General features: G+C 46.6%; 1 protein-coding gene across 1 annotated transcript in view; it reads right to left on the reverse strand.

Annotated features, from left to right (window-relative positions):
- TEDC1 (tubulin epsilon and delta complex 1) overlaps positions 1–15,194 on the reverse strand; it is an 82,903-nt gene extending 67,709 nt beyond the window's left edge. Inside the window, exons 1-3 of the mRNA XM_063345054.1 lie at positions 15,025–15,194; positions 12,389–12,467; positions 5,257–5,459 (exon numbers count right to left, since the gene is read on the reverse strand). Coding sequence (XP_063201124.1) covers positions 5,257–5,459; positions 12,389–12,467; positions 15,025–15,177 — 435 coding nt within the window. The 5' untranslated portion in view covers positions 15,178–15,194. The remainder of the gene's footprint in view (positions 1–5,256; positions 5,460–12,388; positions 12,468–15,024) is intronic.
- Between the last annotated feature and the right edge of the window lie 2,876 nt (positions 15,195–18,070).

The following is an 18,070-nucleotide window of genomic DNA, read 5'->3' on the forward strand; positions in this document are numbered from 1 at the left end:
TACTGTAAATTCCCAAAAGGGGAGGGGCGTCCAATTTCACTCAGAGGGCAAGAAGCAAGCAGTGGGAATTAGTGGAACCAAGAACCAGTGTTTGTACAACATGTCCTGGTGATAATGAGGGCTATAACATCACTACTGCCATCTAAAAAAACTCAACAGCCTCCATGCATAATTAAATTACGGGGCACAGATAGATTAATTTCAGCTCTAGAAATAATACCAGTACAGGCAGTATTCCTCCCTGGAAACAGAGAGAATACACGCTCACAGAGTACTGCTATTATCTGCACAAACCATCATAGATTTGGAGAAAGCTGTGATGATATCGCTAAAATTTTAAAAGCAAGGCAAAAATTATTAAGTCAAATACCGAATGTGCTAAAAAGGCAGGTTTATATCAAACAATTATCTGCTTCTCAGAGAGAGAGAGAGAGAGAATATGAGAACTCCCCAGGTCGGCCTTACAGGCTCAGTGAAGTACAGTGTTTCACCCACTCATTTTCAGATGTGTTTTGTACTCCAGGATTTTCATGTGTAAATAGGCATCGATGAACGGCACTTGAGAATAATCTGCATGTACATGATCACCAAAACCAGAAAGGATGTTAAAATGGACATCACAGCAGTGCATATTTGAGACAGAAATCCACAAGGGGTATAAAACGCCTTTGAAGACAATGTCCACCAATTAATCACCCAGTGCTTTAAGGCAGTAACAACAGGCGAGAATTCCCAAGTAGACACTTCTGTAAATCAATGTGAACCCCCCAATCCAGATTGTACTTACGTCTTTATAGATCTAATGGAACTAGTGATTACTAAAGGTCTGAACTTTCACTCACTGCTTCTGGAGTCACCAACCTACTGACAGATCAACACACTAAATTCAGAGAAGGGACTGGCACTGCGGCAGCCAGGTACCAGAATTTGACATTCACCATCGATCCCCTCTTTCCCCTCCTCTTTCTCCTGCTCAGCAGCATAGGCTCCAGGCAGCTTGTTTAACTGTCACCCCCTTCCATTTATAAAGTCCATATACTGAAACTGCTGGAGAAAGGACATCAAAGGACTACAGAGATGATGAGGGGACTGGAACACCTCTCCTATGAGGAAAGACTGAGGGATTTGGCTCTTTTCAGTCTGGAAAAAAGACAACTGAGGGGGGATCTTATCAATGCTTACCAATACTGAAAGGGTGGGTGTCAGGAGGATGGGGCCAGGCTCTTCTCAGTGGTGCCCAGGGACAGGACAAGGGGTAACGGGCACAAACTTGACCATAGGAAGTTCCATCTCAACATGAGGAGGAACTTCTTTCCTTTGAGGGTGGCAGAGCCCTGGCACAGGCTGCCCAGAGAGGTGGTGGAGTCTTCGTCTCTGGAGACATTCCAAACCCGCCTGGACGCGTTCCTGTGCCACCTGCTCTGGGTGACCCTGCTCTGGCAGGGGCTTGGACGAGATGATCTCCAGAAGTCCCTTCCAACCCCGGCCAGTCTGTGAGTCTGTGAAGAGAGCCACGGGTGGAAGGCTAGAGAGGGCAGCGGCTCCTCCAGTCCTGCTCGCTTGGGCATCCCGCAGCGCCCTTCCAAAAAGCCAAGCTGGAGGCCACACAAGACAAGGTGCCCTGAAGGATTTTCTTAACTAGCACACAAAAGCAGTCAACCCATATAACCATTCTAGGCTACCAACCATACCCGGCCTTACCAACAATTACCTCAAGATTATTTTTTTTAATTACATTAGCCACATTAAGCACTACCTCCTACCACCTTAACCCTTTCATCATGCTTTCACCACTGTTTCGTTTATAATTGCTTGACTTTTAATTCTGAAGATGTAAGTGCATGTAAAATTAAGCATGTAGAAGCCTTCCCTGGCTCAGGATCTTAAAATTATGAATTCCTTGCAGCAGTTGAGCTCCATGTCCATCATGTGTCATGAATACCCTTGTCCCTCTATAAATAACCAGCCTGAAATCCTTTAGAGCTGATGGAAGTGTTCAATTTGCAGGGGAAGAAAACTGTTGCTAAGGAACTGCAAAGAAGAAAAGGCCAGAGAGTGGTAATCTGAAATTAAATGAAAGGAATTAATTTAACTGGCCCTTGATATGTTGGGTATTTGGCATATTATCAGCAATTTAGCAGCCTGTAGGCTTTGTTTCAAACTTCGGCTGAAAGAATAGTCAGAACACAATTGCACCCTTAATTTAGGGATTAGCTGCATTCTCTCTTCTTCATACAACAGATCCTGTCCATTTTTCAGTCAAAATTTGAACAACAGCTATGCCTACAGTTCTTGAGACTCTGTTTTTTTAGATGAAGACAAAGGGTAAGGATTTTCTTCACATTTATTCTCACTAGTAGCCCAACAGATGTGCTTCGCCAGTCAGTACTGGTTTTCATGCTTTGCTGATTTTGGCAGAGATCTCAGCAGTGCACCGAACCAAATACTATTTCATGGATTTTTGTTTTGCAACATTTTCATTTCAGGAAAATATTTTCAACTGTTTATAATCATTTAAAAAAAAAAATGACTCCACGCAGTGGAAGATTTTAAGCTCTTACTCAGCTGTGAATTTCAATTGTTTTAAAGAGCACTTCTTTTTCGAGACAGATCTTCCTCTAGTGAAGCTGTTTCCCTCTTCTTTTACTTTTTTCTTTCAATTTACTTAAATAGAAGAGAGTTACAACTGGCATGTTACATCTCTGGCATGTTTAGCGACGCCTTTATAATTTGTTACACATCTTCCAACACTTCAGCTTAAGTATCACAAATGCCTGGTATTTAACATTCCCATAGTCAACATTCCAGCACTTCAATTGTTCAAGTTGTACTTTAACTCACAAGATGTCAGGCATCAGACAGACACCCTCGCCGCCTTCCTTTCTTACTAGGATTTTAGGGGCTATATTGTTGAACACTGTCTGACTGATGAAGAGACTCTGCCACATGAAGGTATCCCATAAAATAACAACAGCTATCAAGTAACAATATATAACAATAAGAAAACTATAACACTTTTATGCAACAAACAGCAGGCTTTCATGAGTGATTTACAAGGAACTGATGACTTACTCAAAATGAGGTGTGTAACCCATCTACCTTCTCCTTCACACTCACCATTACCTCCTTAACTGTGCATCCATAAATCTTAATTTGGGTGGGTCTCACTGGTTGAATTTAATGGTTTTGTAATGCCTAGTTGATCAAATAAAAGATAACACCTGTCCCTCACAATTCTTTTTAACTTTCTTGTGATGCAGAATCACAAAACACACTATTTACACATTCTCCGCTGTAACTACATTCTATCATTTTTCCCATGAACATTATTTTTATCGGAGTATGAAAACTTGCTAGATGAACACCAAACAAGAAACGCTGCTGTTAATACAAGGAGCTTTACATACACATGCTAACTCCAATTCCCAGTCTATAAAACTTTTCTCTGGCCTATTGAAAAACAGAAAGTAAAATCCAGACCTGTAAACCTTACCAAACACTGTTTTTTGTTTTTTTTTTTTATTGGATAAAAACATGAAATATGTATTCCATGCTTTTTGAGAAAGACAGGTAGAGCAGGTTAGAATTGCAGTGAAAGGCACAGCAGTAATTTTCTTAGTGTGCCTCTGTGTGGCCATAAGAGATAACATTGTATTACCACAGTTCTTTCAGCTCTTTTTGGCAAATGCAAAACTTAAGACCTTCCGAGAAAATAACACGGGTGCTGCCCCATTTCCTGAATTCACCTCGCTGCTGCACTTCACTCATTGCTCTTTTGTAATAGAAATTACGGACACAAAAAATAATCTGCTACCATACAAGAAAAACAAGAAAGAGAAGTTTAAAGTGAAATGTTCTCCAGAAGTATGTTTTTCCTAAAGCCTCAAGGCAACCTCCACATCACCGGCAGGCACCACCACACACACCCAATACACCAGGAATGGCCTCTTGTGCTCCCTATTCTGTGCAGCAAACAGCTGTAGTTAGCAAGAGGGGTCCGTTTTCTCAAAACACTGTTAATGATGTTGTTACAAAGGTGACTCTTCCCTTTGAACTGTTTTCCATTTGTACAAGTATTTTCCTTCCAAAAAGGAAGCTTTCCAAACTCTCGCATTCCTGCTTTGCTGTCTCCTAGAAAATTTCTAGAAAACCAAGCATCCTACAGTGTTGGGGAGCACATATACATGACCATGAAGACCACGAGGTCTTAGACGTTACAAGATATCAGCAGGTAGGGTTTCTGACCTACAGCATCCTCTGCCAAAAAATGAGAATTCTATGAGCCTGTAATTTTGAACAAAACTAACCAGTAATTAACATCTGACCAGATGAAAATGACTTAAAACTCACAACCATCCAGAGAGGCCTGGGCCACACTAACACATTGCACTGATCAGTTTCAATTCAGCCTATGTTATCAGCTATGTTAAGAGCAGGGACAGTTTATTTGCAACAAACGAGATAAAACATGGAAAAAAACATCAACATCTCTCCTGAGCTTCTCTGCCCTCCAGAGCAACTGTTTATACATGCACATGCGCTCTTAAATGCAAGGAATGGAATTTAAAAGCGGTATTACCAAACATTATTAGACTGGTTTTGTGGGGGGTTTTGCCTTTTTTTTTTTTTTCTTTTGATCACTTACATATTGCAGCTAACGCAGACATACAGCTATCCTTAGCTTACTTCAGAGCAGGCTTCCTATGTGCTAACATCTTTTTATTGATGGAAACAATAACATACCCCACTGTGCTCTCAAGGAGGCTACAAGGTCATTAGTTACCCCAAGAGCAGTAGCTGCCATTTGAGCTCTTGATGTTTTTAAAAAGAACTATTTGCCTTAGGATTACTTGCTCTATGCAATGTCAACATAGCCAGCATTCACAGAAAACCTGTTTGCCCACACTGCAGCACCACCCATGCTACAGTCTGGAAGCACAAAAGTGAGACGCACAGAGATCAAATTTACTTACTTGCACTCCTCCACACTGGTCTCACCTATATTGGAAATAAAAAGCAAGGGGTGGGAGTTTGAGAAAGAGAAGGAACCCATATCACCTGCACACAGAAAATTTAGAGAAGGGAAAGAAAACAGGTCCCAGATGCTGGCCCCTTTAAGTTTTTTTTAAAGCTGAACTAAGGTATTTATTTGTAAATACACTGAGGTACCACACATTACACACTAGCAGCAACACGGCTGCTGTCACAGAACATTACTTACGGACAGAGAAGATGGAAGGACACAAACATGCTCACCGTGCACACAGAGGTTTCATCCCCAGTCTTTACTCTGTTCCGAGCCAAAAGCTGCTCCAAGAGGCTGACTCTGTGCAATAGCCAGGAAAATGCCAGCAGCAGCTCCCGACTACCCGCTGAGCCGTCGGAGGGGAGCCGATAGAGTTCTGGCCTGCCATAGCCATGGTACCACAGCGCTGATTTTACAAACCTAATTTGGTTATCTGAAAAGAAGAAAACAATGAAGAATAACACACTGCACTACTCAATGTATTTACCCATTCAGTTCCAGAAACTGCTGCCTCCTCTGAGCTCAGGATTTTTAAACAAGCCTATGATTAGTGGAGGACAGTGGAGACTACAGTCTTTATCAACAACTGATAAAGGACAGGAGGTAAAGGGTAAAAGCCTTCCTTATGCTGCCCCATTCTGATCTACAGGAACCACTGCTAAGGAAAAAGAAGAAATTCAAAGTCAAGATCAAGACCAGTAATGGCCTCTGGGAGATTAACAAAGGCAAAAAAGGTGAATAGCCCTCCCCACTATAACAGGACTCCAATTCACCTATTCATTTTTTATGAGCCACCAAACATGCTATAAATTAGTAAACACTGAGTCACTTTACTCCTGAATGAAATTGGAATATAGAGATAGGAGTTTTACAGCCTGCTGCAAATCTCTGAGCCCAGTGAGCAGGCAGAGATAATGCAGCATACCACGCTGCATACCAGACCACATGGACTATTTAATTCTCAGGAATGCTCTGATCTGTACTCCTTCACACCAGCAAATGTTACGTGACAGCTACTAGACAGGCACTACAGAACTGTAAAATACTGAGGAAACACAGCGAAAATTGTTATTAAAAAGGGTTCTAACCAGTAAGCCTCAGCTCTGTACTAAGTTAAAACTATAATAAAGAACATAATTAGGGGGCACAATGATAAGTAACACATACTGGGGAAGAACCAACAGTTGTTTTAAAAGAAAGTCCTGCTCAAAAAGCTACTTGAGTTCTCCAAAGGCAACAACAAGCGATTTAAGGAAGATTCAATCAATGCAGGACATTTAGAGTTCCCAGTGGGATTCAACTGGCACAAAGAAACTAAGCCACTGTGGTGGAGGGAGAGGGGAGGCCCTTGAATCAATGACAAGTGCCTAGCAGACAAGAACCAGAGTGTAGGAACAAATGGTGGTTTCACATGAGGGCTCTCTGCTAAGGAGTTGCTGTCCAACCAACTCAAAATGACACACAGACAACGTGACAGTGACAGAAAGTTTGGTGCTGATGTGATATTACTCAGTAGTAAGGAATGCAGGCAGATCATGAAGGATGGCAGAACCTAATGAGCCCAAGCTTTAAAATAACAAGATAAAATTCTTTTTAGAAAAAATGAAAATTGATGCACACAAGCGAAAAAACAATCCTAACTTTACTGACATAGCAATGGTCTTGGAGCCGACCACTGGACTCAGGAATACAATATCACACTTGGTTCTCATATGCATCCAAAAGGAAACTGAGTGTGAGAAACCTAGAAAGGAGACTAAACAGATCACAGGGAACAATATTATATTGTTGTTTATATACACTGTGACCCCACATCTCACGTTCACAGTGTTATTTTATTTCTTGAGTCTCAAAAAGGTTACAGAAGACTTGGAAAAAAAACAAAGAGAAAGGACAAGTGCAATCACAAGTACAGAACGGCTTCACTGTAACAACTGATTACATAGGCCAAGAAGATGACTGGGAACAGAAATGCCAAAACTATTTAAAACCATAAGTGCTGTGGAATGGGGGAATAGGGAATAATTTATTTGTGCGACATTCAATACACGACTGTGAGCACCAAAGTTAGCAAACATGCGAATAAAAACAAGTTGAAGAGATGTTCTTCACACATACAGAGGAGCTCTGTAATTTCTGGCCACTATGGACCCTGAGAGTTACACAAGCTCAAGGAGGAACTGGATTTACAGAAGAGGAGTTCATAGAAGTTTATGAAATTCAAAAATATCCTCTCTGGTTTGGGAAGTCTGAGATGTAAGTTACTGGAGGCTGAAAGAATACCCCCCTGAAAGCATCCTTCTGTATTTGTTCTTTCCTTTCCCCTGGGCATCCAGTTTGACAGCTGCCACAGCTGGATGGAGCTAGAGGAACCTTCAGTTTGATCCACTTACAAAGTAAGGAAGAAAGCTGTTCCCCTTTTCCAGTGTAATGCTTCGGTATCTCCATAGAGTTTCATAAAAAAGGTAGACACTCACACACATAAAAATAACAGGAAGTACAAGCCTCGTGCAATCAGGGATTGTCACTGCTTTCCTTAATTAACATACCAATTCATCACATTACATACTCATTTGCCTCCTCCTTGCCACTTGTGGTAAAAATATCCCTTTAGCATTTGTCTGGCATCGACTGCTGCAGCTCAAAAACCACATAATGACCAACTTCAAAACAAAAAAACAAGAAAAAAAAAATCCTGTTGCTTTCAAAAGGAATTTGTTAGTTACAAGAGACTCTCACAGGGAAGAGTGGCTGATTTAACTTGATTTGCAAAATGCGAAAGAAGTCTTATCCACAAAAAAGCAATACAAAGCCAAGACACAGGGAGGAGCTGTAAGCTGACCTGTGATGGTAACCCTATAGGAGCAGCACATTCCTACAGCTCTGCTGAGGCTGAAAGGAGCTGGTAGTCATAAAGAGCCACCAAGCCCTTTGCGCCTTGACAAACCAAAGGAAGGTGTATTGTTTGCACTGTTTGACCAACTTTAGGATTTAGGGAAACAAGACTGTGGATCCTTAAGGAGATAGGCCTACTTCCAGAGTGTTCCTCAGGCCAAATACGCAGCTGAAACTGTTACACAGATTACTACACATCTTCAGCAACAGATGCAAGAATACATGATTGGCCACATGACATCTACAAATGAATTCCCGACAAAGACATTAACCATGACTGAAGAACAAAAAACAAGATCAGGAGCATGATTAAGCAGGTGACACGATGGTGCAGAGCTACTAATTTTTTGCAGGACTAGTGTTTTGCATAGCAGAGCTTCTGCAGAGACACATGACAGTTGGACAATTGGTTTTAAACCTAGCTTGCTTCTGCATTACAGGCAGAAAAAGGAGACCCAAACCCTAAATCACTCTGTATGCTCTTTTTGCAGAAACCTGTGAATGTAAAAACAAGCAGCTTCCCTTCACGATGCCAGGGTGGCAGAAACACACATGGTTTGCTAAAAATCTTGCTGCAGATACGCACTCCAATCCCTCATGCACAGGGAGAACACTCAGATTAGAGATTTCATTTTGATCACTCTTGAACATTCTCACATGAGCTAGGTTTTCATGTTGCCCTTTCCTTTTCATTGTGCATTTGTCAAGAAAGGAACAGGTAAAGGCAAAAATATTCCAAAAGGAAGGAACATCAGTACATAACTTTGCTCCTTTTTCAAAGCAAACAAGCTTCACATGCTGCCATCTGCAGTTCATGGTGCTCCCCAAGAAATCACACATAAAAGAGAAGGAACAGAGAGCAAGCCAGGTATTTTTTTCCTTTATCACCATTTCCCTGCCCTGAAATACCACTCAGGACCAGATCCACCAAAGCACTTTGCCACCTGAATTTCTGTGTTGGTTTAGTCCTTTATCTCCCCATATTTCATCACTCCCCCTGCAACACATTGTCCTCACATGAGAGGGTACGATTGGTGAGTATCAGGCAGGAATTGTGGATAAGTGGTCAAAGCATGGATCTGGAACTGGGCCTCAAAGAGCCTTTCCATGACCTTAGAGAAGTCACTTAGCTTTTCTCATCGCTAAAGCTCTGCTTACATCGAAATGGTTCTCAGATAAATGGCAGTAGAGGCTAAATAGGTACTCAAGACCAAGATGGATTCCTTCATAACATGCAGCTGAGAGAGAGGAAAAAAACATCACTCAGATAGCAGATAACTCAAACATAGCAGTCACTCAAACACCTCCTCTTTGACAACATCTTCTTACAACATTTCATTAGGATTAGGCAATTTATAGACAGAGAGACCCTCACAGTCCTTCCAACTAATCCCCTTCTGCCTGCACATATCTATAAGAGTACGTTCAGCAAGTAAGACCAAGCTGTGAATAAACCTTAGGGTTCAGCTCTGTTAAAGCTATACTCAAGCTGTGTTCTTCCTCTTTGTGAATCCTGCAGAATATTTTCAGTGAATTACAACATGATATTCAAATAAGGGTTATGCATTAGCCTGGCAGGCTAAGATGGAAAAGAACTAAATCAAGTCCAAGAACAGGCACAAATACATTACTTCATGCACTCAGGCAAGAAACACCTGCATAGGTACTGGTGTTATGGGAAACTACTGCTGCAGAAGAACATTTTCTGCTTCATTTGTCAAACAAACAAAAATATATTGCCACTCCAGTCCTCTTTCCCATACTATAAAAAGTGAATTGAGACTCCAGAAAAGAAACATTTCCTCCAACTATCTAAACGCATACTGCACTGCTACCTGGTACGGTTGTTAGGTTCTTAACCAAGTCTATCAGCGCTCAGCCTCTGGGAAGAAAGAGCAGCATGAAACCACTAATCACGACTTCATCGGTAAGGTTATGCTCAGAGTACTATTACACAGCTAACTGACTCATATTCTGCTGATGAGAAACCCATTGTTCTGACATGTTTAAGGGGCTGGAGTGTATTAATGGCTTCCCAGCAAAGTTTACAGTAAGTGTTTTTTGCTGTGTGAAGAAAAAATTCTTCCAAAATGAGAAACCGAAAGAGCCATTTGCAGAATTTTATGACCACTGACTGATAGGCTTCGGTGGGGTTTCTGGTTTCTTTTCCCAAGAATGCAATAGTTCCTACATTTTAAAACGTCAAATTGTGTGGGTTCTTTTTAGATGTGATTTTTCAAATATTTTCTTTTTTTTGCTAGCTAGGCAATAAAATACATCAACCATTTAAAAACACGATGCAGAAAGTTTTTCTAAACATCACATCACAACAATAACAAGGGAAAGACTAGTAGCTGTCCTATTCAAAGCAAATTTAATCTCTAAAATTCACCTACATGACAAGATCAAATCAAAAACTGACTAATGAAAACTACTAACTCAAAACAGAAATATACACTGGGGTGCAACTTCGAAAGCCACTAGATAAAAAGGACTTCCCAGATCAAGGAAAAATTTTCTGGGAAAATCTGTCCTTTTCCATGTGCAAAATCTGTAAGAGCATTCTGTCCTTGCAACACACTGTTTTCTTCTAGCACCTCACAACTGCAAACGGCCCAATATCTGTAACGTAGTCCTTGAAACATAGGTCTCGCTCTACAGAGTAGTGAGAAGAACCACTCTGACCCCAACACCACACGCAGACCACAGGCCAAAGCTGTGTTTCCTTTGGAAAATCTTTTAGCCTAAACAAAAGGAAGGGTACAAGACCGTCTGAGTATAGGTTCTCTTTTCCAGAAAGCTGTTCCTATGCCAATGCACACAGTAACCCTCATACTGAAGGAGTCTTCGCAGCCTTCCTCTGGGATCTGGCAACTGCAGCTCTCCTTGTTTTAGCTCAGATAATTAAGAGGCTGTACAAAAACAAAGAAAGGAATGCCTGATCAATGGACTAAAGCACTAGACATGGATTAGAGGAATCCATTTCAATTTTTTGTGGTGCTACAGGATCCTGTGCAAACCTGAGAAAGTTATTTAGTCCCTATGTCCAAGGCTTCCACTTCATTTCTGTGAAATAAATATATGAAGACCATAAGCGTTCCAGAGCAGGGACAGAGAAGGCACGCAGTAAAATATTGATCGCATTTCACAGCGGACAACTCATTCACTTGGCCAAGCAAAGGTAATTAGTGCAATTTGAAAAACTGAACAGCTATCCAACCTGACTCTCAGCTTTAACCACTGAGTTGAGACTAAACAAGTTTCTTAAAAACCAGCTCAGCAGTTCTGAGCAGAACCACACATTGCTACCTTGCAATCTACCAGCAGAGGCTGGGTTTGCTCTCTCTAGAGCCAGCAGCCTGCCACATGCACATGGAAATCCCGTCTCCAAATGCTACAAGCAGTTAACATGGGAGCAGCCAGGATTCAACAAGGCCGCATTTGTGCAGGACCACCTCAAAGCAGCTGTAGGACACAGCCAATAAATCAAGCTACCATACACAGCAGATTGTGGATGAGAAGAAGAGCAAGAACAGCTGAATGAAAAATAGCAGTCCTGTGAGTAACTCAGAACCATGCTGATTTCCTGCTGAGCTACCAACAAAACTATGCTGGTTTTGCTCCACGCTCCTTGAGAGATATCATCTGCAATGCTTAGCCACTTTTAACTCCGTTTACAGAGCCATCGGGTTCCCAGCTCTTCAGTGTCTAAAGCTATCTTGCTTAGTTTTTTTTGTTTGTTTTTAAAAGCAAAAGTGGATTTAAAGTGACTTTAGTCTGAGGAGACTTCTATCCATCACAGACAGTCTCATTCTCAAAACTTACTCTGACAACAAAAGGGCTCTAGACAGACAGCTTTCAAGAGCGAAGTCTGGGGAGTCGTATCCTACTCGGAATAACACACACTTAAGAAGTAAATAGTGCTCTGTCATTGCAAGAAGCCAACATGCATTCAGCTTCTCTCTGGAATAGTGGCCCTGCCCACAGACATATTCACACACACTTTATTTTTTGTTTTGCCTAGAACTCCAATCCAAAACACTGTCTTTATGGTTCATATTCCCTGACACAGGACTTGCTAGAAAATTAACCACAGAACCATGCATCATACATGGAATGGGGGAAAGAAGGAATCAAAGGGGAAAAAAAATAAATCTATTTCTGCAATTATCTCTGCAGATGCTGAGAATGCATAAGATCATTGCAGAGATTTACCTGCAGTAAAATGTCACAGGGAAACAAAAGTCCCCAGCAGATGCAAGAGCGTACCGGTTTCCTGGACAAAGCAAGCCAAAGAGGAGTAAACCTACCTGCACAGCTGTGACATAACAGTAAATTGGTGGCACGAGTATTCAAAACGGAGCATTCCTGACAGGGAGAAAGCAGCCAAAGAAAAGATGCTACAAAACCAGTCCCAGTATCTTCCCGGGACAGATGGAAACCACACAGACAGACTGACTAGGTTACCTATGGCATCAGACTCGGTCCACTTGCCTCCATGGATTTGTTTCAGAAGAGCGTAGAGCAGCCTCCAGAAATCCAGGCTCTGCAAAAGAAAGAGAGGGTGAGAGGAGATCAGCAGGCAAAATATCTGTCATATATTTAGTCCTAATTAGGCAATTAAGCCCCTATCTGAGCATCAGGTGTTACATGGAGGAGCACACCTGCATCTCGCCAACACTGTTGAATCAGGCAGGTTCATGTATTAGCTGTCTTATAAACGCTACCTACAGTAAGGTGCACTCAAAAAGAGAAGGGCTACTAACACTGGCTGCACAGCAAGACTCAGCACTCCTACTTTGAGGCACAGGCATACAGGAACATGGCTTCCAAAATATCTGCTCTGATATAACCACATATCACAGAATGATAGGGACCTCTACAGATCATCTAGTCCAACCCCTCTGCCAAAGCAGGTTCACCTAGAAACCTAGGTTCCTGGGTTCACCTAGGAATGCATCCAGGCGGGTTTGGAATGTCTCCAGAGACGGAGACTCCACCACCTCTCTGGGCAGCCTGTGCCAGGGCTCTGCCATCCTCAAAGGAAAGAAGTTCCTCCTCACGTTGAGATGGAACTTCCTATGGTCAGGTTTGTGCCCATTGCTTCTTGTTCTGTTGCTGGGCACCTCTGAGAAGAGTCTGGCCCCATCCTCTTGACACCCGCCTTTTAGATATTTATAAGCATTGCTGAGATCCCCTCTCAGTCTTCTCTTCTCCAGGCTAAACACACCCAGATGTCTGTCTTTCCTCATAAGAAATGCTCCAGTTCCCTGATCATCTTCATAGCCCTCCACTGGACTCTCTCCAGTAGTTCCTTGTCTTTCTTGAACTGCAGAGCTCAGAACTGGACACAGTACTGCAGATGTGGCCTCACTAGGGCAGAATAGAGGGGGAGGATGACCTCCCTTGCCCTGCTGGCCACACTCTTTTTAACGCACCCCAGGAGACCTTTGGCCTTCTTGGCCACAAGGGCACATTGCTGGCTCAGGGTCAACTTGTTGTCCAACAGGACTCCCAGGTCCTTCTCCGCAGAGCTATTTTCCAGCAGGTCAACCCCTAGTCTGTACCAGTGCACGTGGTTATTCCTCCTTAGGTGCAGGACCCCACATTTGCCTTTGTTGAACTTCATAAGGTTCCTCTCCGCCCAACTCTCCGGCCTGCCCAGGTCTCACTGTACGGCAGCACAGCCTTCTGGTGTGTCAGCCAGCCCTCTCAGTTTGTTATCAACGGCAAACATGCTAAGGATACGCTCTGTCCCCTCATCCAGGTCACTGATAAATATGTTGAACAAGACTGGACGCAGTACTGACCCCTTGAGAACACCGCTAGCTACAAGCCTCCAGCTAGACTCTTTGCTGCTGATCACAACCCTCTGAGCTCTGCCATTCAGCCAATTCTCAATCCGCCTCACTGTCCACTCATCTAACCCACACTTCCTAAGCTTACCTATGGGGATGTTATGGGAGACAGTGCCAAAAACCTTACTGAAGTGGAGGTAGAAAACATCCACTGCTCTCCCTTCACCCACCCAGCCAGTCATGCCATCATAGAAGGCTATTGGATTGGTCAAGCATGATTTCCCCTTGGTGAATCCATGCTGACCACTCCCGATAACCTTCTTTTCCTCCGAATACTTAAAGATGACATCCAGATTAACTGTTCCATCACCTTTCCAGGGATGGAGGCGAGGCTGACTGGCCTGTACCTTCCTGGGTCCTCCTTCTTGCCCTTTTTGAAGCCTGGAGTTACGCTGGCTTTCCTCCAGTCCTCAGGCACCTCTCCTTTTCTCCATGACCTTTCAAAGATGATGGAGAGTGGCTTCGCAATAACATCTGCCAGCTCCCTCAGCACTCATGGGTGCTTCCCATCGGGGCCCATGGATTTGCAGATGTTGAGCTTGCCTAAATGACAAAGGCACAGGTCACCTCTTGCACAACTCGTCCATAGTCAAACAAGAACTTGAAGACGCTGAAAAGATGTGACCGTATCAAAAACTCACAAACAAGAGGCAGCACACAATGAGTTGTTGGAACCGGAAATCATTTCTCGGCCACACAGGGACAGCATGCTGACAAACTGAAACAACGATTCTTACAGTTGGAATTTCAGTCAACACTCATAAAATGCTTAAAACAGCTAACCGAGCGAGTGGAGCACCCTGTGTGTGAGCTGGAGGCCTTGCAAGCATCACTCTGTAAAGCCCTGACACAGAAAGACCCATGCTGGTGCACAGTAAAGGGAAGAAAACCTCAGGTGCCACTAGGAAAGTGCTGCCGACCACGGTGAAATACCAAGCTTGATGTTAAAACCACCAGAAAACAATGCCTTGTCCAGAGCAGCGAGTCTGAGGAGTGGCACAACGCAGTGCCGGCTGGGGCCCACACTAAGGTCTCCCCACCCGAGCCCCGGCCCCACACAGCTGTCCCTGTCCCCGGGCCTAGTCCCACTTGGCTGCCCCCATCCCTGTCCCCGGGCCCAGTCCCACTTGGCTGCCCCCACCCTGTGCCCCCAGGAGGGCGCGGAAAGTGTGTGTGTGGAGGGGTGGCCGCTAGGCAACAGCGGGCTCCGCCGGCGAAGGCCGCCCCGGGGCGGCGCGCGCTCACCGCCTGCGGCCGGTCGAACCTGGCGCGGCGGAGGGTGTCGGGGGCGGGTCGGGCGCGGGGTGGCAGGGCCCGGCACAGCGCACCGACGGCGGCCGACAGCCCCCGACCCGGCTGCTGACCCTGCTGCTGCTGCTCCTGCTGCCGCCGCCTCATCCCGCGCCGCCCCCGCTTCCCGCCCTCTGCCGGCGCGCGGCGGGCGCATGCGCAAAGCGGTGGGAAGGGGCGGGCACTTCCGCTGAGCCCCGCCCGCTGCGGCGCCCCCTGGCGGCTGGGAGGGAGCACGGCGCCCGCCGGGGGAGCGACACGCGTGGGCGCCCCCCCCCCCCCGCCGTCTCCGCGGCTTCTCCCGGCTCGACGGTGTTCACCGTGTTTACACCCCCTCTGCTCATGCCCTGGGGCAGAGAACTCACCGCTCGCCTCCCCTGGGAAGTCACCCGAATGGGGAGTGCCCGGGGGGACGGCACGCGCGCAGGTCACCGCTTGCCACCCGCGGCTGCCAAGGCAGGGTCACCCCGAGCCACACACGCGGCTCCCGGCCGGCCAAAATCTTCCTCCACCAAGCTTCCCCCACCCTGCCTGGCTGAAAGAGTTATTGCAAAACCCCTCTCTGGCTTTTCCAAAAATGTGGCTCTGCTGCCATCCGCCCAAGAAAACGTTTCTGGGCCGAGCGGGTTTTGGCAGCAGGGGATCGGCTCCGATCCCAGGCTTCCCACCTTCCTCTCCATGCCATGGCGTGCGACACAGGCAGCCCGGGTCCCCAGGTGTATAAGCTCTTAATTGATGCAATGCCAGGGATTCATCCTTTGGGAGGGGGCAGCGAGGGGAGGAACGGTTCTGCCGTTTGGGACGCAGCCTGAGTCCCTGAGATGAAGAGCCCATCTCGCGGCTGGGGTTTTCATGGCCAAAACCTGGCCCCAAGGTGGATTCCCGCTGCGGGCAGTAGGGAGGGAGCACCACCAGGGATGCTGGTCCCCCCAACCAGCACAGCAGGGATCCTCCTGAGATGGGGCTGTCCCTGTCTGCACATAAGACCCACTCGAAACCTCCATTGATGGTTTCTTGGCCAATTAACCACTTCATAACCCATTTAACGTGCTAGCGATGAATCTAGCATGATGCTTTTCCCTTTTTTTTTCCCCAGCCATCTGAACACCATGAAAAAACAAAACCACGTAAAATTCCTTCTGGCTACGGAATGGCCTCTTGCAGCCAAGCGGCTGCTCACAACGAGGAGAGAAATCGCGTTGGTCGGGCTGACAAAACCTTCAGCAAAGCCCACTTGCTAACGTGAACTGCATTTGCCCTCGTTCCCTCCGGCCCCTCCTGCCTCCCACCCCGGTGCCGGGGAGCGCGGCCCTTTCTGACGCCGAGCACAGCATTAATGCTCTCCCGGTCCCGCAGATCCTGGCTGCTGCTCCAGCCGTCCCTGAAAGGACCCCTGGGTGTGAGTTATCCAGGCTTAAGGATTTTTAAAATATCTTCTCTAGCAGCTGTTGTCTCACATCCTCCTTCTTTCCTAATGGTCTGGAAAGCATTTTCATTATCCCTTGTCCAGCTCTAGCTCAGCGATCTCTATCCAGTTCTTTGCTCGCCTTCCTAACAGGTTTGGCATCTCCATACGGTTCCTTGCCTTTGGTTCCCAACAGCCCATAAAGTCCTTTTGTATTGCTCAGTGCCTTATCGGACCTGGATAATCCTCTGCTGTCTTTGGCATCCTTCTCGGCTTTCTGTACCTTGCTGCTATCGGGCGCTGTCTGGTCCCTCCATGACACATCGCTTCTCTATTTCCCCGTCCCCGCTGCAGTCTCCGGGCAGGAGGACCTTCATCTGGAGCCAATTTCCTGTGTTTTCTTGACCATTCCATAAACCCTGCTCAAAGCCATCCCTGTCCCTACACACATTCCTCTCTCTAGGCCTTTTCTCCCTGGGGCAGCTGCCTGCTTTGCCGCCGTCGAGACAAGGGCTCTCCTGCAGCACCCAGTGCACGCACGAGTGGGTGGTCCTGCCCTTCACCCCTGCCTCTGGGCTCCTGTGCCCCAGCCAACGCACCAGTCCCCCGGCCAGCGAGCATCATCACCCAATGTGGGAGCAGCAGCTGGGATGCAGGACACCGCGGCACGCCAAGAGCCCCTACAACACCTCTCCATCCTGCTGGCTGGACCAGCCCCACGGCGCCCCGGAGCCGGGCTGGTCACCCTCTTGGCCGGCATCTCCCGGTCCTGTGGCTCCCCCGGCACACAGCCCCGTGGGCGCAGCTGACACAAGACGCCTGGCGCTGCGGAGGGTTGGCACCCGGCCATGGGAGAGTGGGACGCCAAGCGGCAAATCCCAGGCTCTCCGGCGCGGCACGGCGGGGGCTCTGTCCCGACATGCGAGGCCCCGCTTATCTGCTCTGCCGGCTGCCTGGGCGGTTTTCCCAGGGTGGGAGAAGCCGACGGGAAGGCGATGGTTTCCTGCTGTAGAGATAGACCTTGTGCTGTGCACAGATGAAGGAGGTGACAGTGCGATGGACCCGGCGTCCTGTCCCAGCAGGGATGGCAATGCCATCCCACTGGGAGCAGAGCCCTTGCTGCATCCAGGTCACCCTCGCTTCCCTTGTCCCGATCCCCGATCCCACAGGGACTGACAATGCAACGAGCAATGACTGACTGACACACGCTCTGGTGTCACCGTGGGCACCTTTGAGGTCACAGGAACCCAGTGGAAGCCTCCAGGGTCCTCTGTATGACAGGGGGAAGCAGGACGGACATGGCTTATCAGCTTGACCTGCCCAGCTGCTCCTCTGGGCCCCCCATCTCTGCTCCACCATGGAGGCACCTTCAGGAGGAGCACGCTGCAGGTTGTCCCAGCAGTGGGAGCAGCCATGGGGACCACAAAGGGAAGGGAAGGTCCAGGTAGGTACCGAGAGGCCAGGGATGCTCCTCCTGGGGAGAAGTCACTGGGCTTTGGCCTCTGTCGGCTCCCCGCGCTCGCCTGATGCCGCACAGCCACGCAGCCAGCCGTTGTCGGCGCGATGTGTCACTTGGGGTCATTTCCGCCCCGGGTG

Source organism: Chroicocephalus ridibundus, chromosome 8 (genome assembly GCF_963924245.1).
Source record: "Chroicocephalus ridibundus chromosome 8, bChrRid1.1, whole genome shotgun sequence".
Taxonomy (NCBI): domain Eukaryota; kingdom Metazoa; phylum Chordata; class Aves; order Charadriiformes; family Laridae; genus Chroicocephalus; species Chroicocephalus ridibundus.